The 23,653-nt window shown below is 37.1% G+C and overlaps 1 protein-coding gene across 6 annotated transcripts in view; it reads left to right on the forward strand.

The window, feature by feature from the left end:
- MPP7 (membrane palmitoylated protein 7) overlaps nucleotides 1-23,653 on the forward strand; it is a 147,728-nt gene that overhangs the window by 18,584 nt on the left and 105,491 nt on the right. For all 6 annotated transcript variants that reach the window (XM_038162943.1, XM_038162961.1, XM_038162976.1 and 3 more), the window contains exon 3: nucleotides 22,658-22,822. In XM_038162943.1, coding sequence (XP_038018871.1) covers nucleotides 22,786-22,822 — 37 coding nt within the window. In that variant the 5' untranslated portion in view covers nucleotides 22,658-22,785. The remainder of the gene's footprint in view (nucleotides 1-22,657; nucleotides 22,823-23,653) is intronic.

Raw genomic sequence — 23,653 nt, forward strand, 5'->3', positions numbered from 1 at the left:
GGGTACCAGACCTCCCTTCAAAAGTCCTTTCCTTGTCTGCTCCTGTCCTGCTTGTCATTAAGTCACCAGTAATCTGCTGATACATAAGGGTCCACCTCCAGTCAGCCCTTAGTGACTGCCTTCAAATCTTCCTGAGAACTCCCTGAAGCTTTCTCTCACAAAGTATCCTAAACCAGAAGGCAGCTTGGCTCCAGCTTAGCGGTGAATTGTTTTCTGCAGCGGGGTAGATCTCTGCCTCTGGTGTGCAGCAGTCCCTCAGGGGCTGGTTGTGTTCTGACCGCTCGCAGCATGCAGGTGCTTTGGATTCCAAGTGACCCTGTGCTGTAACTTGCTGACATACCCTAGTTTCATAGCTGCAGTTAAAACTCTTAGCTTTTTACAGTGTGGTGGGTAGTTTGTTAGCCTTGAGTTAGATCTTAATCACAAGTAAAATTCTGAAGGAGCCGTCTTGAAACTGTTGACTGAATACAATGCTTCCAACCTGAACCTATTGTATTGGGATCTAAAGTCACAAGCTGCAGTTTTAGTTACAGATGCTAAGGACTTAAGTGCCTGGATGTTTTCTTACATAGAAGATAATTACTTTAGCAATACAAACGACTTCCAAATTGAAATTAACTTGCTTTTTTCTAATAGGCAGATTGATCAGGTGTAAAGAAAATAAACGAAGACATGATTGTACTAGACACTATGATTATATAGGGCCCAAGAAACAAAACAAAAACCAAACACAGGAATATTTTAATTTACTTTTCAACAGTTATATAAAAAGATTTGGTTCTTAATTTTTTTAGTGTGTATAAACTTCTATCATTTTATTCAGGAACTGGTCACAAATGTAACATAGGCAAGTGTGTAGGACAGATGAAAGATGATGCATCTAGAGAAAGGCAGAAATAGTCACGTTTCTGTCTCTGTTAATAAATTGGCAAAGACAAGACATTCCAGTTCAAAACAGAATGAAAATGCATCCAAGTGCATGTGCAGACTTATTTTGTATCATGATGTCTGTATATTAATAGAATTCAGAGAAAAGAAGGCAAACTCAATTTGCTAATTTCAGTGAATAGACTTATTCAGCTTCCTATTGAGTAATTGCAGAAGGCATTTTTCATTTTAATGAGTATTCTGAATTCTTTATCTCTTGGTTTTCTCTGTTTCCCATTAGAAATTTGCTGTCTTAAATGTGTTTCTTAGCACTTTTGTCAATAGTGTATTTATTTCTAGATCAGTTAAGAAGTGATTGTAATGTGCAACTCATAATGACTAGCTTAAGGAGGTATTGAATTGAAGGACTTTGTTATGCGACGGAGAGTTGTTGTTTAATATATGAACTTAGTAAAACCTGCTTTCCTAATTGGGAAAAGCATTAGAGAAGCATTAGAGAAACATTATAGAAAGTGTCAAATGGTAGCTCTAGAGTTTTAAGTTAGATAGATATTATGTGTTGCCAGAACTGGGTTTGTTTCAAAATAACAATTTCCTTGTTATAATGTGAATAGAAAGTACTGTGGGGAGGCAGCTTTCTGTAATAAATGATCTTGGCTGTTGCAGTCTAGGGTGTTCACAAGCTACAGGTAAAGATCTTGCATTTCTTTGCCATATTCAACAGATGTGTCAGGGAAAACAGACATCTCTGCTTAAACATAATACTAAAGTACTGGGGATTTATATGGATTTCATAGCTGATGACTGATTCTTACATCCTGTATTTTGTTATTCACATCACAGGTTTTCTGCTTTTGATCACTTTCATATGTAGTTTGGAGTTCCTGCACTTGACACTGTGATGCCATCTCTCATCCTGCTGTAAATGAGTTTGTTTCACTTTTTTTCTGGGATAAGCCCAGAAAAATGTGTATATGCACATCTTAGGCTTTAAAAACTGTTTTCTTTTAACATAGGTTACTATGAAAGCTTGTTTTGGAATTGCACTATGAAGAAAGTGTCCACTTTTGAGGTTTGGGTGACAGGAAAATTCTCGACTTCAAAAACTGAGAGACCAGGATAACTCTGCTGCAGGGTAGTGAGGCTGTGGATTCATTGTTTTTCCCTAATCAACAAAGACAAAAGAGATGCAGCATTTTGTAATCAGAAGTAGAGCATGTGTCCCTGTTCCATCACCCTCTGCAAGCCTCATGACAAGATGGGTGTTGAATTCTGTGACCCAGTTCTTGTGTATGGGCAGGTTGGGCCCTGCCTCCTACATACTTGCTGAAATGTTGTGATGTTTCTGAGTTTCTGTACAGAATAGAAATAAAAAAATCCACAGCCTGTTTCCAAAATCCTGGGCAAAATTGCTTCCCACCAAAATTTTGTAAATGTTTGAACATTTGCCTCATTTCTAGGACTGATGTATAATTCTAAATCTTCTGGGATATTTAGCCACTATAATAAAAAGAGAGGTAATGGGGAACATAATGAAATGGCTTCTCCATTAAAAAGAAAAAAACCGAGTAAAAAACCTAATTTTGGTTTGAAACAGAGGTGCTTGAAGGAGGACGTGAAAGATAATTATAAATACTGGGAGGAAATTAATAAGAAATTATTTATTCATGATTTTGAGAATTTGGGGTACCGAACACAATGCAGAAAAATGCTTTACATATAGCATAAGTTATAGAACTTATTTTTACGACATATAGTGAGAAGTCAAAACAAAAAAAATGGGTTCAACAAGGAGCTTTACAAATCTGTCAGCATTAGTGGTGATAGTTCAGAGTCAGTCTGACCCAGGTGGATGCTGTGCTGCTGACTGGTGGGGGAGGAAATAATTTTTACTTGGGCCATCTTCAGTGTGTAGTAGATACTCTTGCTGGCTCTCCTGAGGAGAGAATTCTGTACTTCATGGGCTGCCACTGTGGCTAAGTATTGAGTGGTTTGGAGTGTTTCCTTAGTTACTTTTTTAATCTCCTATTCAAAGTTGGCTGTTGAGCAGGAAGGTGGTGTCTTGCCTTTGCCAGCAGTGGGGGAATGTGAATCGTTGGGCTTGGGTCACCAGGTTATCAATGACTTGCTTTCATATTGAGGACACAAAGCTGACTTTCTGTCTATGTGCACGTTATTCACAAGTCAATCAAAAAGCAGCAGGAACAGAGTATTGGTGGCAGTGATTGCAGATATATTCCAGATCAGTAGAAACTTAAGTGACTGAAAATAAGTCCTAGCTATTGATAATTTTATACTAAAATACAAGTCAGTTACTTTCCCAGATGTTTTATTTTTCTAAACTTCCTTTTCCATAAAGTATCCCATCAAAGAGGTCACAGAACGATTGAGATCAAGCATTTCCATGTGGAATGGAGTGGAAAAGTCTGTTATGCCTTGGTTCCAATTTGTTCTGGTAGGACTGAAAAGACAGCTGTAGAGTGTGGAAGAGGGTGACAAAATTTTGTTCAGCCTTTTTTCTGTACACACCATGTGATGGGAATCGGGACAGGTGATTCCCAGGCAAGACCAGTAATTGTTGTTTTATTAGCTGCAGTTCAGACTTGATGATGGCTAACAAGTGCCTAAAGAGACAGTGTGGGTGTCTTACACTCACTAAAATAATATTTTAAGTATTGTTTTAGAAATTGTAATTCCTACAGGCCAATTACAGCACCACTGATTTGTGACAAATGAACTTGGCTTCTGAATGGCAGCTAAGTTTCTCTACACAACTAAAATCTACATAGATGAAAACGTTTAGAAAGTGGAGAGAAGTCTGGTGAGGTCGTTAGGTGAGGTGTACTTTTTTAGGATCTCAGCACAACATTTTATGGTGCTTCTATCGACTGATAAAGCAAAGTTTGTTGTATAGTTTGTAACCTGAATTACCTGAAATACAGAAGAATTGGGACAGCTGCTTCTAAGGTACAAGGGAAAGTTATAGCCCTCAAAATACTGAAATATGCCTATGTTAAAGACAAATTGAGCAAAGGAGTGTTTTAATGCCTGGCATAGCAGTGAGAAGGAAAAAGGGAGATTTCTTTTCAATAATTAATGTCTGTATCTGTTTTATAAGGGTGATTGTTCAACATGTAAAATGTTTGGTTTTGAGTGTACTTGAGATTGTCCTGTGATATAAACACTGTGTTGACAGAAAAAATCTAGTTCTTTTTGAGTAGCCTGTCCTCAATGCAATGTAGGAATCTTGTATTGCAGGTGAATTCTGAACTTCCTGATTCAGCAGACAGGTTGATGGCTCAAGTATGGAGATACTTGATTCGTAAAAAAAAAGCCATCAGTTCTGTTTTCATTCTACTCTATTTTCAAAGTGAAATAAAAATGCAGTGGAACATATGAATGTGGTTGAATGTAGGAGCAAAAGACATACAGTGATTCTGTTCATACCAGATATTTCTGGTAACTGGGAAGTAATATTTTTTGGGGGGGGGGGGGGGGGAGGGCAAAGTGTCAAGATATTTGGGGTTTTTTTGAGATGTTTTTAGAGAATTATTTAAAACAAAAAATGTAAAATATAATTACTTTAAATAGGAACATGATAAAATTATTTTAGGAATCGTTTGCCAGTAGATATATAGATGTTTCTGTCCCATGTTTATGTAAGTAGTCTGATCCCATCTTTAGGATATAAACTGATCTGTCTACTTGTGAAACTAGAAGTGATGCCTTTTATTTCTCCTGCAATTAACTTTGAAAGCATTTTAAGAATGTGAATAATTTCACTCTACTCAGAGAGTCTGACAATAGCTTTTTACTTAATATCAGCAATTGACTGGAAAACAAAGAGCTTTCATATGCATCTTTGAACGCAGGAGTGAACCAGTATTTTCCTTCCTGTTTCGAGAATTCAGGCTTCCACTGTTGGTATTAAAATATGGAAACTATAGCTTGAATGGAAACTCAGAACAGATCATGGTTTTGTCACTCTATTACACTGTGATAATTAAAAAAAATTAAGTATTTCTTGTTTTGATTATGTGAACTTGCTGAACACAATAAGACATTTTGATCCCTAGAAGGTGCATGACAGGGTATTCCAAAAGTACTTGTAACCAGGAGACTTCTTAGTTTTACTTCTTTGAAGTTTCTGTTGCAAATTCCAATCCTGTGATGGGAATGGGGACTGCAATAGGATTCCTTGGGGAGCCTCTGCTTCTCTGTTTGGTACATAGTTCCATCTGGTGAATGAAAGAGCTTTTGAAATAATAGCATATAGAGTACGTATAATAGCATATAGAGTACATTCAGTTTCTTAATATTTTCCTGCACGGTGTTTTATTTGATGTGTAAATCCAGTGTTGCTCCCTCAGGTCATCATTAACTTGTTTGTGTATTTGAATTAACTAACTTGGCAGCTGCCCAGCACCTCCTGCAGATTAATAAGAGCAAGTTTCACCTTGGTTTTTTTTTGTCCTTTCGTGACTTTACATGTGACATTCTTTCTGCTGGTTGTCCATGACTAGTTTTTTTCTGAGCTGGTATTTAAAAGAAGACGTGGTTTCTTGAAAGTGAGGAGAACAAATAAGGTTGCACAGTTTATTGTGCCTAAACAAACATTGATATAGATCTCCCTCTTCCTCTGGTGTTAGGTTGATGTGTGTCTTTTCTCCTGGAAATAGAAGAAAAAAATTTGCATTTTCTCATTCACTTTGAGAAGATTGTCCTTTCTAGTGCAAGAGGAGCTGTGGAGACTGAAAGACTTATACTAAAGTTTTGGAATATCTGTGTATTGTTTAGAAGTGGGCCATGGAAATTTTGTCTTGTTATGTTTCAGATGATGCCGTGTTTCATGTATTCTGCTGAGCTGGTTTTGCATCCATGGCCTGCCAAAAATATATGAGCTGAGAAGGCCCTTAAGGATATGCAGCAGAGCCGGTAGTGCCAGTTTTTGTGTGGTCCAGGTGTTGTGCCCTCTTGCTGCTGTGTCTGTACCTGGTGGTAAATGATTGCTGCTGCTTACTGAGCGCCAGCCACAAGGATTTGTGCAGGGTTTCAGAAAGCCCCAGTTTGTTCAGCTCCTGAGCCATGGGGCTGTTGATTGCTTGCCATGATAATATATGTGGATTTTGTGTTAAGACTGATTTCTTAATCAGGGGAAGCTTTTTTCACAACCAAATCTGAAAGAATATCAGAAGAATAGTTGTCAGGTGCTCTAAAATGGAGCAAGTCTGAGATTTGCACTTACAGCTTCATTGAGTTCATTTTGTATAAATGTTTTGTTGGTCCTACGTGATACAAGATGTTCTTTGAACAGATGCCTCAATCTCAGTTATTGTCAAAGTTGTAAGCCTGCAGTAAGGCTAGGTTGTTACAGCTGTGGCAGAAGGTTGTGGGAAAGGGAAGGTCAGCAATTCTAATGGCATTGGAAACTGGAATGGAGAACTACATTGGGCTCCTCCCTCTGCAGCTAGGGTGTTCTAATGAGTTTAATCACATTTTAATTAGTGTTTCTAGGTAATTAAAATTTTTCAAGGATGTTGCTAAATAGATATACTTGAGTTTGAGTTTCCAGTGTGTGTCTGCAAGCTGGCTTCCAGATATTCTCTCTGTCTGTTCCACAGAGGCTTAAGTTCATCCTAACTGTGGTGTTGCACATATAGGTGTTCATTAAACTGCCCTTAAATGTTAGATCATCTCAAAAAGGGCACTACAGATTAATCAGGGCTCCTGACCTAAAGCCATCTGTGCCTTCTCTTTGAGTCTGGGGATTAAGTACAATGATGCTCTCTCACATATTTTGGAAATGTATGAAAACTGTAAAACTACACTATAGTACAGAGAACTTGTATAAGTCAAATTGTTTTGTAATAACCAGATTTTACAACAATTTGCTAGCATTTACATGAAAATAAATTTCTAGATTCATATTTGCCCTGAAACATCTTCACCTTTTCTTAAGACATTCATTCCTTTTAGTTAATGACACCTTTTCCTTACAAAGATATACAATGTACTTCCGTGCATTTTAATATCAGAAGTTTGATAGCTTAACATGAAATTTCTTATTTTTTTAACTTTTACTGAACAAAAGGAAACTTTAAATTTTTTAACATAATAATATTTTTGCTCTTAATTTCAGTGAAAGTAGCCAGTAAGTAATTTTTGAATTGCAAGCATAAAGAATGTAATAAATAATTTTATATTTCAATTAAAATTCAGATGTGCATTCCTATGATAACACTTAGTAGTAAATATTAATATAGCTTCATGAAAAAATTAAATACTAGCCTCCATTATAATTTAGTGGAATACACCAAATTTGCCATCTTTTGAGAAAGTAGAACAAGCAGATCTTCCTGTCCTTCTTAGTTCCTCATTTGTATACAGGAAAATGAAACATTCATTCCTGTGTTGAAGTTCTACTTGGTCACTTGGATTTTAGGCTAGTTGCATTGAACTAGTTGAGTAATTTGAAATCAAGGAAATATTCTCTGCATATGTAAAAAGGCTGTGATACTATCCAGGGTAATACTTCAGAAAACTCTGTCCCTTGGAACCTATTTTAATTTATTGTTAGACTTTGAAATTTAGACAATTCTATTGGATGAATATTTTTATAGGTTCTTACCTTTTGTCACTTTGGGCCATGATTATGTACTTAAAATAACAGGTGTCTTTTTGAAATACACTTATCTTCAGATTTTTTTTTTTAAGTGAAAATTAACTTGTAACGTTTCAGTATCTTTCAGTATATTGAGCAAGTAGTGTGTAAATGCAGAAGCAGCAAAAGGTCATCCTGTCTTCAGAGTTCCATGTGGCTGGTTTGCAGCAAATAAGGCCAATACACAAGACAGTAGAGACAAGTCTAGTACTCAGTGAGCATGGATTGTCCATGCAGTGAGTGAGATGGGCTGTATTTTGGGCAGTGTGAAGACAGAGAATTACTACTTACAACTGTAAAATATGGACTTAGATGCAAGGTACCTCATTGTTAACACAGAACATAGGTTGTTTCAAGGTATACTTGTTAGATTTTCATAGGAGGAGCCACCTTCCACTTCCGAGCTAGCTTTTATGGTGAGATTAGATATTGTAAGTGTCTTCATCATGGTTTGGAAGTAACACTGATAGCAAATTCTTTGGTCATACTTGCTTGCACTTTGTTTTCAGGGATTCTTTTACCTCTCAGTCAGTGCCAGGGCAATTTTTTTCCCCATTAGCCTCATACCCTTCTGGCCCCGCCTTGCACACATAAAGACTATTTTGCAGATTGCCTTAAACCCACAGGCAAGGGTGGGTTTATTTGGGGCTGCAAGATAAGAACAGTGAGACATGCAGAACTGCTCACTGCAGACCGTCCTGCTGAGCCACTTCCAAGAGGTGTCTGGCTGTGTACAGCAGGGTGGCTGCTTTCTGGTGTCGCTGCTGCAAGACATGGTGGTTGGGCTGCTCACTATTGGCCTCTGGCTTCAGGAATCAAGCTGGCCGGCTGATACTGGTGGGTTGTAAAATTAATTAGGTCCCAAAAAGCAAAGGGCTTTTGGGAGAGAGGTAGCTAAGGCGGCTAGCTCAAACTCAACCAGTCTGTATCTACACTGTATCCAGTGTAGAACAGCATGTTTCCATGCTTTTCATGGTTATGAAGAACTTACTGACTGCCTAGTTAGTGTATTTTTTTTTATTCAGAGTTATCTACAGCTAGATGCTTTGTTATTTTTATAGGCACTTCTCTCCTCCTTTATTTTTTAAGTTCCCCTTCATACAGCAGTAATTTATTTTTCAAATACTTATGCATTTGCACATCGGTAACTGTTCCAAAAGTGCCTGTGACATTTTTAGTAACTGATCTCTGACATACTATAGATCTGATGGCTCTGGTATTAAAACTAATAGTGTTGTCACAGCGTGTTTGGTGAGGCAGGTATTCTGCAAACCCTGTTGTTCCTTGCTCTTGCCTGTGACTGTGGGGAGGTTAGCGGCTGGGCATGTCCACTGCAGTTATTCTGTATTGCTCAAGAAAGAACAAAAGAGAGGTTTTTAAAAAAGCACCTATCAATGCTCTGATTTTGGCATTGCTTTCTAACCTAGAGGTTTTAGTTCTGATTATTTTTTTCAGTAAGTTTGTAGTTCATGAGGGTGTGAGGGGTTTTGTGAGTGGCCATAATAGGAAGGAGATTAGCAACTCTTTATTCATCTTCTTTTGTGACAATATGTAAGATGTGTATTCATCACAGAAGCACACTCTACTAATCTTCAAAAATGCTCCATTTCATAATTTACATGTACTTACTTGTATATTTTGTGTGATTAACTCCTGGGGTGGGACTTGTTTGTTTTAAATTTGGTTATTATCATTAATCTGTTTCTGTTTACACTCTCTGCTAGAAATAGTGTGATGTGGTACTTAGGAAAAAAAGTTATTTAGTAAGCTGCATTTGTATCTGCAAGCTGTGAAGTTATGAGTCTCTCATTTCTACTTGTTTTCACACTAAACAGCAGTGTGAAAAGAGTTTTCTTTCTTCTCTCTGCCACCTTGCTGTCTCAGCTAGGTGGAAAGCAGGGCAGAGGCAAGAATTGCAGAGGAGTCTTTGGTGACCAGTGGAGCTGACCTTGGAGAAACGCAGCTTGGGCTTCACAAATGTGTTGTGTAATAATGTATTTAAAACAGAGTTATTTCAAAAGAAAATACTTTTTCTTTCTTCCCTTAATGCGTGCTTGACATTTAAATGAAGAGAAATTTCCTTTTGAAAAATTAATTTGAATCTCTAAAGTTTTGGTCCATTTGCCTAACAATAAAGACAGCTGGATGGGTGTTACTGTTCTCTGTGTTCAGTTGTTTCTTCCATTGGGCTGTTGGATTCAAGAATTTAGGCCACACTGAAAAACTCTTCCAGAGAGCTTACATGCTTCTGCACTTCCACTCCTTGCCACTTCCTTGTCACTCCCTGTGGCTGTTGCTGGCTAAATTCCTTTCAGTTGAAAGGTGGTATTTTTTTTTTTTGCTTCAGACTGGTGGGCTATATAATGATGAAATATCTTCTGGTATCCACTTAGTAATTTCTAGGGAATTAACTTCCAGGACCTAATGTCTGTTTAAGCCAGTTTATAATGTTATGAGTAACAATTACACTATTTGTGAAAATTAAGTTACATGTCAAAGCCCCCTTAGTATTCTTTAATCATACTGCCATACCTGAAATGAGCTGTGACAGTGATACTTTGGCAAATAATATACCATGAAAAATAGTTATAGTCTAATATTTTCCACAAATCTGAAGCCTACCGATGAGTGAGGGAAGAGTAGTTATGAAACTGCATGAAATTTATACTACATAATTATATTGCTGTACTGTAAAAGCTGACAGTGATGTGAAATTTGGCAGCAAATATTACTGCTGCTTTTGCCCTTCTTTTGATGTTTATGACTTTCCTTTCTTTCCTCCTTCACCACCCTAGTTGAAGGTTACAGAAGATGCAAAGGGAAAATTTTGAGCATCATTTTTCTCTATCATGAAGCCAGATTTAATTGATGCAGATTTTGCTGTCAATCAATTTTGTTTTCAAGCACAGAGCATTAGTTCAAGAATATTACGGTTGTCAAATGAGAAGTTACATGGACCAGATGGCTAATTGGTTGCTGGAATATGATGATGCTAGGTTTTATATTTCTGATTAAGCTGAGAGCTGTGTGGGAAATGCTAATACAGTCATCAGTAAGGAGCGGAAGAAATTATGAAGAGGAAGCTTCATTTCCCTTGAAAAGAAATACAGAATGTTGTCACTTACCATATAGAAAATAAAAGTTATATATATCAAAGTTGATATATATCAAAGCATTGTTTAGAGAACCTGGAAGGCTGGGAATTTTGATGAAAATGGAAAAAAAGTTTGTAAATTGAGAAACAAGTGCTTACCTGGAACTTAAACCACTGGGAGAGGCAAATATGTGATTTCCTATATACGTCAAATTATGTCTTACATTTTGGACATTTTTTGTCTTCAAACTAGCATGTTCTTTCTAGGGAGGAGTTTTCACAGATTGACTTCTTTCAATGGGTAAAAATTTCTTGGACATTCTTTACAAGACTTGGAAATAAAAATAATGATTGGCTCAGTCTTGAACGTTTTAACTGAACAAGAAAGTTATCTCCAGGATTAAGGTGTGTTAGTTCAGTTGGAAACCAGGCATTTCACTATGTATGTGTGGTTTGAAGAGAAGTAATTTAGAAATTTGCCATAGTGATAACTTTTAAATACCTAATCAATTTTATTCCATGAATATTCCCTCAACCTAGAAAATGTTACTGGTATCACAGTGGTGATTGTGGTATAATGAATGTGTTCTGATAGAGCACACTATGAAAACTTGTGTTTTGTCCCTTCTGACTTTTTGGTTGTCTTACTTTGAGTAAATACTGCCATTATAGTATGGAAACAGACCACAAAATCTGTGAAATATTTTTTCATTTATCCTGATTGGAAAAGGAGAAAAATAAGCACTTTATTAATATCTATTCTAAAATGAAATGTTTTATAAAACACCACCTTCATAAAAAGATGGATTGACAAAGTGCAACTGTGAAAATATTCTGCGGTAATAAATTGCAAATATTTGTTTTAGTTGGCATTTCTCCAGTTTCCAAACTTCCCTAAAATTACCAAAATTCCGTCCCTCATTTCTTGTAATTCTAGCTTATTCAACTTAGGAATAGGAAGAACACCCTTTGCTGTTAGGAAATTCAGTGGGGTTTTGTACCCATTGTGTTACTGTTTATAGATAATGTAATTTCATTACTTAAACAGTTTGCAGGCAGTTATTTCAGTAATGTTGTGTATGTAATGTGAAAATGATCACTTTTCTAAGGAGGGGAAATAAAACGAATGGTAACGATTTTTTTTAACAATATCAGTCACATATATTTAGAGCATTTTATATCCTAAAGTTTCATATTAGATTCTTCTTCTTAAGCAATCAGTTGGCAGACCTGTGCTTGGCATGAGATGAGGAGAACTGCTTTATTATTTCCAATAACAAGATGAAATCCGCACTGACTTATTTTAAAAGTGCAGGAGCTCCCTCTCCTGGCTTAGAGCGCTGTAAGTTGCAAGTTTCTGGGAATGTTTTCAATTTATCACATTTTAAAAATACCTTATTTTGAATACTTAACTGTAGAAAATGTTTTTCTGGTATCTTGAAAGTCATGGTAAAAATTGGTTTTGATGTCCATTTGGATTTCGCTCCAAGTGCAGTGTCTGTGTTTCTGCTGTCTGGCTTTGTACCCCCATAGGCAGCAGATGATGTTCTCTCTTGTCGGTGTGGTCATGCTGGCATCACAGCAACATTTCACTTACTCTGAATTTACAAATCCAATATGTCCCTTCATAAGCCCCACCTATGCTTTTCACAGCCTTGAGAGCAATGTGAGTCGTTGATGGTCATTTTGTACAAAGGCCTGTACATCATCCTAAGTCTAGAAAGAAGTTTTAAAAAAATTAAAGCTTTTTACTGTTGATGTATGTAGTGTGAGCTCTTCCCTCCCCTCCCATCCATTGGGAGAGCAGTAGGAGAGAGAGGAGGCCTCCTTGCTGTTTGTTTATTCAATCGTGCTCCTTTTATAGCCTCTTCAGTGTTGGAATTCATCAGAAAAATTAAATGGTTTTGTAGATACTTAATTTGGTGGGTTCTTTCATACAACATCATTTTCAAGGGTAGGAACCTGGCTTGAAAAGGTAGCACTGGAGACACATCTCTTACTGTAGCGATTTAAAAAAAACCCAATCCAAACAAAAAACCCATTTCTGAATTCTGAGAATGCAGGTTGATTAAAACAAGTATTTAACTCATCTCTGTCAGTGTTGTACCCCTAAATCATCTATCAAAATAGGAGCCAAGAGTGCCAGATGAGCCCTAGCCCCTGTTCTGTTCCGTATCTTACCATCTCAAGGATACTAATGCAAGGAACACACATTGATACGTACTGAAAGAGACCAGTGCTTTGTAGTGACTACAGTTTTTGTACCTGAAGTAGCTTCACTTAGCTGAACTCAGTTATGTGCCCTTTCTTTGTGGTTTTTTTTTTTTTTTTTTTTTTTTTAATGACTTCTAGGTGTTTTTAGCTTTTCAGTTCAGAGGGAAGATTGACCTCTGGTTACATCCTGTTACAGGAGTATAAGGGAGTATGTGACATGTGTGGGAACAGTGCACAGTCCTGCATGAACTTCTTCAGTGCTATCAGGGAATTTTCAATGACAACTCAAGGAAACATTTTACTGTAGAATAGTTATGTGTTGCATGATCAAAACTTCTGTATTCACAGTATTTTATTTTGCAAAGCACTACATTTTTAAAAGATGTTTATGCACTTTAATTCAGCTTCACTTGCTGGCGCAAGTATGCTTACTGCTTCGTTTAGCACCTTTGTCATTTCCCAGTAAACTTCAAGATAGCTAAGTTGGAGAGGACCAATGAATAACAAAAAATGCCAAAGGTTCGCTATCAAATTGCTTAACTCTGATTTATACAGTTTCAGACAAGGGAAAAAAAAAGAAAAAAAAAACAACAAAAAAACCCCAACTTTGGTATTTCTAGCAAATGCCAAAATAGAATCAATGCAGCATTGTTCACCTAGTTAAAATTCCAAAATCCAGGAAATGCAAACATTAAGTTTCCAACAGCAACATTAACTTGGAGTCTTTGCATATCCTGTATTTCCCTGGTATGCATTAAGACTTAAGGCAATGTATTAAGCTGTGAGTTAAACAAGAAAAACAGAAAAAAAAAGTCTTCATTTAGATAGCAGTGCCAAGTTTAGTTCTGTTAGGATTTGTGTTTATTGACCTTTTATAATTTTAGATTATTTTCTTCATAAAGATTGAATATGGTTTTTTTGGCCAAATGAAGTGAAATCTGAGAGCTTGTTTTCACTGCAGTGTGAACTTGACATACAGTTTACCCCTTGACTTAAACCTGACTCTTCATCCAGCAGTATCTCAGATTTGAATTAGGCAGTTTTAAGTCTTGGAAATATGACTTGAACCTCAGAGGCGCTCTGATTACTGTGGTACTATTACTTGGGCTATATAGGTTGGCAAGACAGAACTTAGAATTAATTCCAGGTGATACCCTTTTTGCTAATTAAATTCCCACATAACTTAAGTGTGCAGAGTGATTTGAGTCATAGAGTAAATCAAACTTAAAGGTGGACTCTTAACTATATCTCATTTGAATTCTAATGTATCGTTTTGTTAGAGTATTGTAGTTGCCTGTAAGTAACTGAAGACGCAGGAAAAGTCCTGCTCTGAGGGTGGTTCCCTCCTGGAGATGGTACAGAGCTGCCGGCAGATGGACCTTCCCATGTGGATGTTGCTGTCTGCAACTGCTGACATGTGCCACAGACTTCAGGCTTCTTGCCTGTTTGAACTCAGCTAATCCATGTTCTAGAAGAAAGGGAAGAGCCTTAAAGGAGGTATTTGGAGAGTAGTAAAGCAAGGATTTGCTGGTTAAAAATAGATTTGGAAACTGATTCTAGGTTTAGAAAGCAATGGTGTGACAGTCATTCACGTTTTCCCCTGTGAACAGCAGTGTAAAAGACCAGTGGGGTGGGAGTGGAAGTGGAGACAGGAGAAAGTGAAAACTGTAAGGGAAGTAAAAGTAAAATGTCAGGAGATGGGGATATTTACAAATAGAGGGGGTAAAGGCCAAGTTCATTGCTGGAGGTTCTTGGATTCATGACAAGAATAGTGAGTGCATAGCAGTGTCTTAAGGGACAGGGTAAAATGGATATAGATGTGAAGCAAGAACTGCAACGTAGAATTTAGACAGCAGGGCCTGAGAGGGGGAAGCTTCTCTCCGGGAAAGAGGGAAATGGAGAAAAGGAAGAGAATGAAAATGAAAATGGAAGGAATATATGCTAGGTGACAAGTCATACTGTGGCTTTGATGCGATGGTGCTGCCAAGAGTTTGCCAAGAAGGAAGAGGGGAGGGTATGCAACAAGAAGAGAGCTTTTCAGTGGCATCTGGAATTTAGAAGGGATTGGAGAATTCAAGAGTGAAGGATGGTTGCAGGGAACTTTCAGACAAGACAGAAGACTGCAAGAAGTGTCTGGTATGCTTGATGTACCAAAGGCACTGGAATGTGTCATTGATTGGCTATGGACCTTCACCTTTCTTTTCTTCTACAAACTTAAATCACAGAACAGTGATTGAGAAGAAGCTTGTAAACTGATAAAAGTCAAACACAGACTTCCTCTGATTAGCTGTCTGTCCATGTGCAATACTGTTTTTACTATGCACATGTGGACTTAAGGGATATTTTTCATTACTTATGCTCAAGAATGCAACTAATAAATTACCATTTAATAAATCAAAATGTTTTTCAAAATGAGCTAAAGGTGTACTGTCCACATTGCTCACTGAATTTTAAAACTTCACATTGAAAAAAGCAATCTGAAACTGATTAAAATGAAGAATATTGTAGTGGGGTTTTTTCTTGGATAAAAACTCATACTAAGAAAGAGGGGTTTATTCTGATTTTGTTCTCAGAAAATAAACACCTTGCTTCATTATTATCTCTTTTCATTACCTATCCTCTAAAAAAAAAATCACATTTTGACAGAGGAGGATTATGGAAAATTATGCTGAACGAAGGAGAAGTGTTCAGAAGATTAGTTAATCTGAAAGAGAAGGAGTGATCAAAAGTTCTGTAATAAAATTTGGAAGCAATGCAAAATACCTGTGCCTTATTTGGCTCTAGAGGGGTTCAAAATTTTGAGTTTGAAAAATAACATTCTGACATTGGAGGAGGTTTCTGAGTTTGAAGTAATAATTTGAATATTTGTGTAATTGTGGGGATGATTTTTGGGTATGACTGTTTAACAGTCCTGAGAATTGATGCATATATGTTTTGTTGGACTATGATGTAAATAATGCTGGTGATGCTAATAAGTGGCTAAACTATTTAAGTCAATTAGATATTTACTAGTTTTTTTAGGATGTCCTTAATCCCGGTTTTACTTCTATCACAGATTTCCCATCCACTTTTGTAAATGTGGGATCAAACTGCATTATAACACTATTAAAATCTGAAGTATATTTCTGAAATTGGAGTTGCAGAGCCCCTTGGTGCAAAACATTTTTAATTGTTTTTGGGGAGTGTTGAGGTTATTGGATGACTCATTGCAGTAGGCTTTGCTGAACTCTCATTTATAGAAAAATTGGCAATTTTTTCAGTATTTTGGGGGTCAGTAAGGTTTGTAATTTACTGTAGGTAGTTACATTTTTCAAACAGACTGTCAGGAAACAGTGCCAGAACAAAACTGTTTGTGCAGGTAATTAATGGAGAGGCTGTGGTACCTGCTGACAGCTATTTTCCAAGGAAAGGAATGGTTTGCAGCTAGGGGAAAAGTGTTAAAAGTGTGCCCAAACCAGTAACTCAAACTGAAAGAGCAACCTTTGATCTGAGACATAGTTTAGGTCACATTTTAATGAATAGCTTTATTAAACTAGTATATTAAACTAATATTATTCTGTCAGTTGGTACATTTTATTTGCAGAAAATTGGATCTGTCTAAGGGTATTGGACATCTACAACAGTGATATTGGTTAAAATTAAACTGGTAGCTTTAGTGTGTTTATTTAAAGGAATGTTTTCGTGCATTTAAAGGAATGTGTTCAGTTCAAACACTGACGTTAAAAATCTAAGTCTGGACAGAGCTCACGTAGGGGTTTTTGTGTTGAAGACAGAGAAGGTGCAGGTTGCAAAAACCCTTGCTTCTGTTTTAATATTGGTACTCATTGAACATATTTCACATTTAGCATGGCAGTGTTTTCAGGCTGCAAGGAACGTTCTAAAACTAACTGTAATACATAATAATATATAAATTAATAACAAAATTACCAACTTTTAAATATCTTAATATAGTCTGTATTTTATTTCTGTTTTTTCTATGTTGTATTGACTCATAGAAAGAATTATTTCACACTTGTATTTAGAGAGGATTTAGATAACACTAGTGTCTAGATAAATGGTCCTGCTTCAGACCATGGAAGAATATTATGGGGGAAAACAGTCTGAAAAAAGGAAAGTTGTGATACCAGTTTCAGTGTTGCTGTTGGAGTGGTTAAGGTAATTGAGATTTTTCCATTGACACAAGATTACTCTCATCAGGAGAAGAAACCTGTCTTTTGCTGAAGTTGTGAAGGAATAAAATTGTACACTGTGCTCTTTTCCTTCTGCCTGTCTTCTGACCCCTTTGAACAAACTCAGTCGAACATGAGAGAGGATCTCCCCATATATGAGCTTCTGGCATGTTTTTGGAAGTGTGTGGTCAGGTAGTGATTGAAGTTGTGTGTTTGCTGTTAATAATCCAGCAAGGGAAGTGTCTACTGGGAGCTCGTCCTTGAAGAGAAAGAGAATAAAATGATAAAGGTCCAAATATGTAGCCTAGACACCAGTCAGGAGGGCCACTCACTGGAAATAAGCCTGACTTTGTTCTGGTGTTGATCAAACTGCTGGGAATAGCCACCACAGACTGATGAGGTAGTAATTTCTACTGTCTTAATGTTTTTCAGTACTTTTTAAATAATCTCTCTTTTTATTCCTTGTATCCTTGTACTCAAGAATTTTATCATTTAGACAATCCTTTTTTTTTTTTTTTTTTTTCCCATCTGTAAAAATTTTCCCATGAGTAGAGAGACCAGGGACATCTCTCTCCTGATGCACTGACTTCACAGTCAGATTTCGGCCATGGAAGTAGAAGTCACGCTACAAGATAAAATTATTTTAGAAGTATTTTTTTCCAAACTGCTGTTTGTTAAAGATGTAACCACAAATGTATAAATTAAATGCCAAGCAGTTACACATTTTCAGTGGATGCTTAAGAGTGCCTAAATTATCTACTGTTCTCAAAGTCTTTTCACCAAGTGAGGCTGTAATGTATCTATGGTGTAACCGAAATAAAATGGAAAACACTGGTAGTACATTATACAGAAAAATATGCAGAAGCCTTTAATTTTTCTTATGGCTGAAGATTGATATGATGACAACACCATGAGAAAGTCAGTGAATGCAGCTGTTGGCCTTTTCAATTTGGGGCAGTCCATGTTTTCTGTGTTGGTGTATTAGTTAATAACATTTGGTAGTTGCCATAGATTTTTCTGAGGGTTTTAAGTGGACTTCATACAGAGAGATTCTTGTGATAGTTATAATTTTCATTACACACACAGCTGAGTGAGTCAGAGGTAGCTTCTTGCTTCTGCAGCATCTTTGAAGACCCATCATGTTTCTGCACATGTCCTCTAAGCAGTAATTCAAGTTGAAGATTTTTTGAAGGTTCCTCTTGCCAGCAAGTACGTACTGCCTGTAGGGGCGGCTCAGCAGCTTTGGAAGCCTGTCAGGAGCCACAAGCGGGTTCCAGTAGCCTGTCGGAGACCGTGTGATTGAGGAGGTGAAACCTTCTTCAGAAGAGTTTAAGAATTCACTAGATCCCCTTACATTTCAGTTTCCAAAAGAGTCGACCACCATTTTCAATTCAGATTTTGTCTACTGAAACAAATTTACTTCTCCCAGTCTAGAAAACCTCCTTTAGCAATTTCCTGTGCTCACTGGGTTTTGGAGTCTTGTATACGTGTCTGTAGTCACTCAATTACTTGAGGCCCCATAATGAATACAAGACTGACTGGCTGTCAAATTTCCTGTCTCTGCATGAAATCTCTATCTGGTAGTTTGAATACCATTTGCAGACATTCTGGTTTAGTCCTGCAAATCAAGGTTATAGTCGTCATAATTGTAGCATCCTTTAGAAAAATAGGTTGAATGTCAACCAAATTACCTGGGTTTATGTGTCCCATCCCCAGCCTGCCTGCCTCCTGATTTGTAGCATTGTTATGTTCATAACTTATGTTTTTATCTGTCATAAATTAATCAAAAGTCTTCAGTCTGCTTTTCAAATGTGAAGAAAATCAATTTATATTCATTAAAGTGGCAAAATATTGAGTAACTTGTAAAATACCCTTTCAGAAATAAATACTATGGAGTTTATTGTGGTTTGTGTGGGAAGTCTGAGGTAGAACCAAGACTTTATGTGTTCTGTCTCCAGCTGCATGGTGCTTGCCATAAGTACAAATTTGAATTAGCTTTTCTACCTCATCTTTTCTTGAAAAATGAACTTGACTGAAATGAAGTGTATGCATGACTGATGGAGTCACTTCAATTCAAAAGTAATAGAGGATGCTAGAAGGAAGCTACTAAAGCTGAAATTACGTGGAAGGCCATTCATCTTGGCACTCTACAGTTGCCTCCCACCTGCTTGCTTTATCTGCCTGACCTCTGCCTTTACTTACCAGTCCTGTATTCACAACACGAGTGATTGCAAACAAGATTTATCCCTCATCCTTTGCTAAGGGGCCTCTCTTACATATGGGATATGCAGAAAAATGGTTCCCTTGGAGGGCTTTAATTCTAAAATTTTGCAGTTTTGGACGGTGCTTCTGGGAGGCTTCTGCCCCACTCCTGGCCTTGTGTAACCAGGGCTCGTCACCCTGGTGAGTGATGTCACTGTAATGACCTTGGTGGTGACGGTGACCAGAGCTGTGTCTGGCTTGATGACCCTGCAGTGTGTGGGAGCTGTTGGAACACGGGAGCATTTCTGTGCTTTTTACAGCCGAGGCTTATATTTTTCCCCAACACCTGCCGTTCAACCAGAACGCCTTCAAATAAAGATGTCTTTCATTACGCAGATAAACACAGGCAGGAACAATTAAAATTATGCGTTTTGTTATTTCATCTTAATCCATTTTTATTCAAATAATTAAAAGCAGAAGCGAGCAAGACACGTGTTGCCCGGCGAGGGGCTCCTGCCCGCAGCGTGTGGGGAGCGGGGCGGGCGCGGCGCCCCCCGCGGCCGCCAGGGGTCAGGCGGGAGCCGTGAGGGGCCGCGAGGGGCCGGGCGGGCGCCGCTGTTTCCCCGCGGCGGGTGCCAGCAGAACCCGATACGGTGCGAGCTATAGAAGCAAGGTACAACTGGAATAATGAAATTTCAAAAATAAGCCCATTTTAAAGGCTGGTTGTAACAGTTCTGCTGGGTATTGTAAATGCCTCAGGTGCACTTGATACTGCTGTTACGTTCCTGGCCCTGGCTCCTAATTTTTATGGAAAGATGGATTGAACTTCAATTTAGGAATATTCGGTAATCCCTCTCAGGACATACTGTAACAGCTGGTATTTCTGTGTTGCAGCAAATCGATTCCATACAGCAGTCAGCAATGCCTATGGCTGGGCTCCGGCAAAAACTTCCAAAGCATTTTAAATGAAGTGAGCCAAAGAAAATAGCATCATCACTGCAAAAATGTAGCTTAATTTGCACGTTAGGAAAAAAAAAACTCCATCCCAGTCCAGCAAAATATTAAGCATTTTACTGGTAAGGATTTCATCAGGTCATTTATTTTTCATTAATAGATATTTAGGATCAGGGGGCAATAACTTTATGCTGTATATAGGTTTCTTAAATAATGAGGAGCTTATTTTTTTTTTTGTACTGAATGATTTACTGTGAAATAAAGAAAAATAAAGAAACTGATGGAGTTGAAATACATTGCATATATGTAGATCAACAAGATTTTCTGCGTTTTGCAGTGAACTCTTTTTAAGGAACCTGAATTTCTGGTTAATAGTAATGTGCTTATAATGAGAACACCTTGTTTCGTTGGTTTTGGTTTTTTCCTGTTTTGTTTTGCTTTCTTTTTAACAGATGAAAGTACTTTAAGATGCATATGAATCAAAGTTGTTTCATTAGTAATTGATAATTTTGTTTAACCAGTTTCTTACACGTGTTAGAGTAAAATTGCCTCTCTCCTTCATACGGCTGCTGGGGTGTGCTCGCGCTGGGGACTGTCACTGAGTTTGGGACAGGACTCTTTCTTTATGCGTTAAACAGAAAACAAGCAGAATTAATGTAAAGTGAATATGTTCCATCCTAATTGGTACAATGTGTCCTTGGCTATGATGTCTTTTTTTTTTTTCCTCTTTTAAACTGCACCCTGGCTAGCTTCACATATAGATGTTTTACAGCTCTTGTCATCATAAGATGAGCTTTCACTCTGGAATACTTAATTTCCTTATCCGTGCTTTAAATTTTAAGTTAATGGACTTTTCTGCTGATTTGATGAATGTCAAAATATTTTTTTAGCTGATTTTTTTTACAGAAAACTTCTTTCCTTCATAAACTTCTAAAATTAAAAAAAATTCTAAAACCCTAAACAATCTTAATAGATAAGCTTTTAGGTTTTTATTTGGTTGTTTTCATCACAGAAGAAGTTGTCCAGGGAGGTAACTTCTGCTGTATTTTCCTTCTTAACCAAACCACCCAGATTCACTGGGTAAATGCCTAGGGGACTTAAAAAACCCCCGTACTTAAAAAAACCTGCCAGACTGTTTGAACTGTAGGTTTATGCCTGGGGACAAGTGAACGGCTAATTTATATCTAATAATCGCTTTAAAACTTATTAAACAAAATCTTGTGGATGGCCCTTAGTATTCTACAATATTTTTAGCCATGTGGGGATTTTTTTCAGTGAAAAACAAAATTTTGAACAGCATACACTTGTTTACAGCACCTGTATATCACTCTTCCACAAGACTGTTGCCAAGTTAAAATGGGTCCAAAATATGCACTTTAAGAGCCAACATGACTTCAAAAGTCATTCTGATTAATATGAATGTGTTTTAAAAAAATCAACAAAACCCAAACCAGCAATAGCAGCAGCAAAATGCTCTTCTATTTGTTTATTTTCTTTTGCTAAAGCAGAACTATGCTGCTTTCTTTCTTCAAGGATCCTTTTTGTTTACTGAAATCTGGAAAAAAAATCCTTATTTTCTAGTAGCTTCTACTTCCCCCTCTCCTTTCCTTCTCCCTGCAAACACATCAATCCCTGCCCCACTCTAAGTAGACATTTGCTGTCTTAACTTGGAATTTCTTTTCGTACGTTTGCATTCCAGTTTCATATTTTAACATACTCGAATACAAATGCGTTCACTTCTATTTGAAATCAATTTTAATTTTTGTTACATGTACTCTGAATTTTTCTCAAAAAGTGGTTGAAAGAGAGACCCAAAATTTACTATCAGTAGACCTGTACAATTATTACAAAATATGTGTTAAAAAACCACTGACTTTGTCATAATGAATCACAGAAAAATTCCTTACATGGTAATGGCTCCATCAACTCCATGAAGCAAACTGCTATTTACCTTAGAAAAGTATTTGCTCCAGTCCTACTTTTTACAGCTTCAGTTAACATTTAGATTATATTTCCAGATTGCAAACAAAAATTTTAAATGACCTGAAAACAATTGAAAAGAGGTTAAATAGAAACACTGAATAAATTACCGTGCCAGTAAGCAATTTTATTTCCCTGAGATAAGTAGTAGAAAAATTTGAATGACCTCAATTATTCACAGTTTTAATAAAATACCCCTAGACTTTATTTCCAAAATGCCTGACATGCTGCAGTTAAAGAGTATAATTTACGCAAGAGAAATGTGTTAAATTATCCTTAATGCAGAATGGGATTAAAGGCCAGACTGAAGAAAACAAAACTCATTTCACCTGGAGGAAACAAAAATCTTAACAGTCATAAATAAATGTCTAGTGCTTGGTTTTGAGAATCTTAAGTAAAAGCTTATTTCATGATAATCATTGGATTTGATTAGCTGCAGTAATATACCATTTAACAATGTTCTTAATTGTAAAATTTTATTTCTGTTCTTTCTAGGAGAAGCTGGGAGATAATATAAATCTTTGTAGACAACTTGGCTGCTAGCAGTTAAACTGAAATAAACTTCTGCCTTCTGGCTGCAGTGCTGGTTTGAGGTTTCTGCGTGAGGCTCTGCAGACTAAATCATGCCAGCGTTATCAACTGGATCTGGAAGTGACACAGGTACGCAGGCCAAGGAGGGGCCGTGCTTCCTCCACATCTTATTTGTTAAGTCTGTATTTCAAGGAAGATAATTAATTATGGTCTCACCAGATTTTTAATTTAAGACTTAAAACATAACCTTTTCTCCCTGAAGTTAATTTAGATACATGAAACACCACAGATAAAATATATTAATTTTGAAAAGTTCCACCACAACCTATTTCCCCTCCATCCCCAACCTCCTAAAAAGAACAGATCCAAACATATATTGTAGATGGATCTGAAGAATTTGGATTCACCTCTGAGCATGGTTCCTACAATGTTAACTTGAAAAAGGAGGAGGAGGGAAAAAAAAAGATGATGATATCATGCATGCCTTAATATTTGCAGCAGTCTAGACTATCCCCTCTGTGAATTACAGTTATCAGTGGAGTTATTTCTGAACACAGACTATTCCGTTTTGACCACTCTATAACAAATTAGGAGAAGAAAAATACTGTCTCAAGTTCAGTTCCTTCACTTGCCTTCCACGTCAGAGCCCAGTTCCTGTCACTGACTGCTGGCAGTAGGATTGCAGATTTGTAGCTTTCCATAGTTTTCACCTTCTTTGTGGCAATAGTAGGTTATATTCAAAGGTTAAATTTCATCTTCTTGTTATCCTGAATTCTCTCTCTCTGACAGTATTTTTGTCCCTCTGTTTGGGGTAACTAAAGTTAGTATTTTTGCTTAAGAGTGTTTGTTAAAAAAGGGTGATCCAGCTGAGGTTACAATACAATACAAGATCTCTGCTTTCCAACCCTGTGCCACATAGTTTTATGCACAAGAAGTAACAGAAGGATTTGGAAAATTAGG

Source organism: Motacilla alba, chromosome 2 (assembly GCF_015832195.1).
Source record: "Motacilla alba alba isolate MOTALB_02 chromosome 2, Motacilla_alba_V1.0_pri, whole genome shotgun sequence".
Taxonomy (NCBI): domain Eukaryota; kingdom Metazoa; phylum Chordata; class Aves; order Passeriformes; family Motacillidae; genus Motacilla; species Motacilla alba.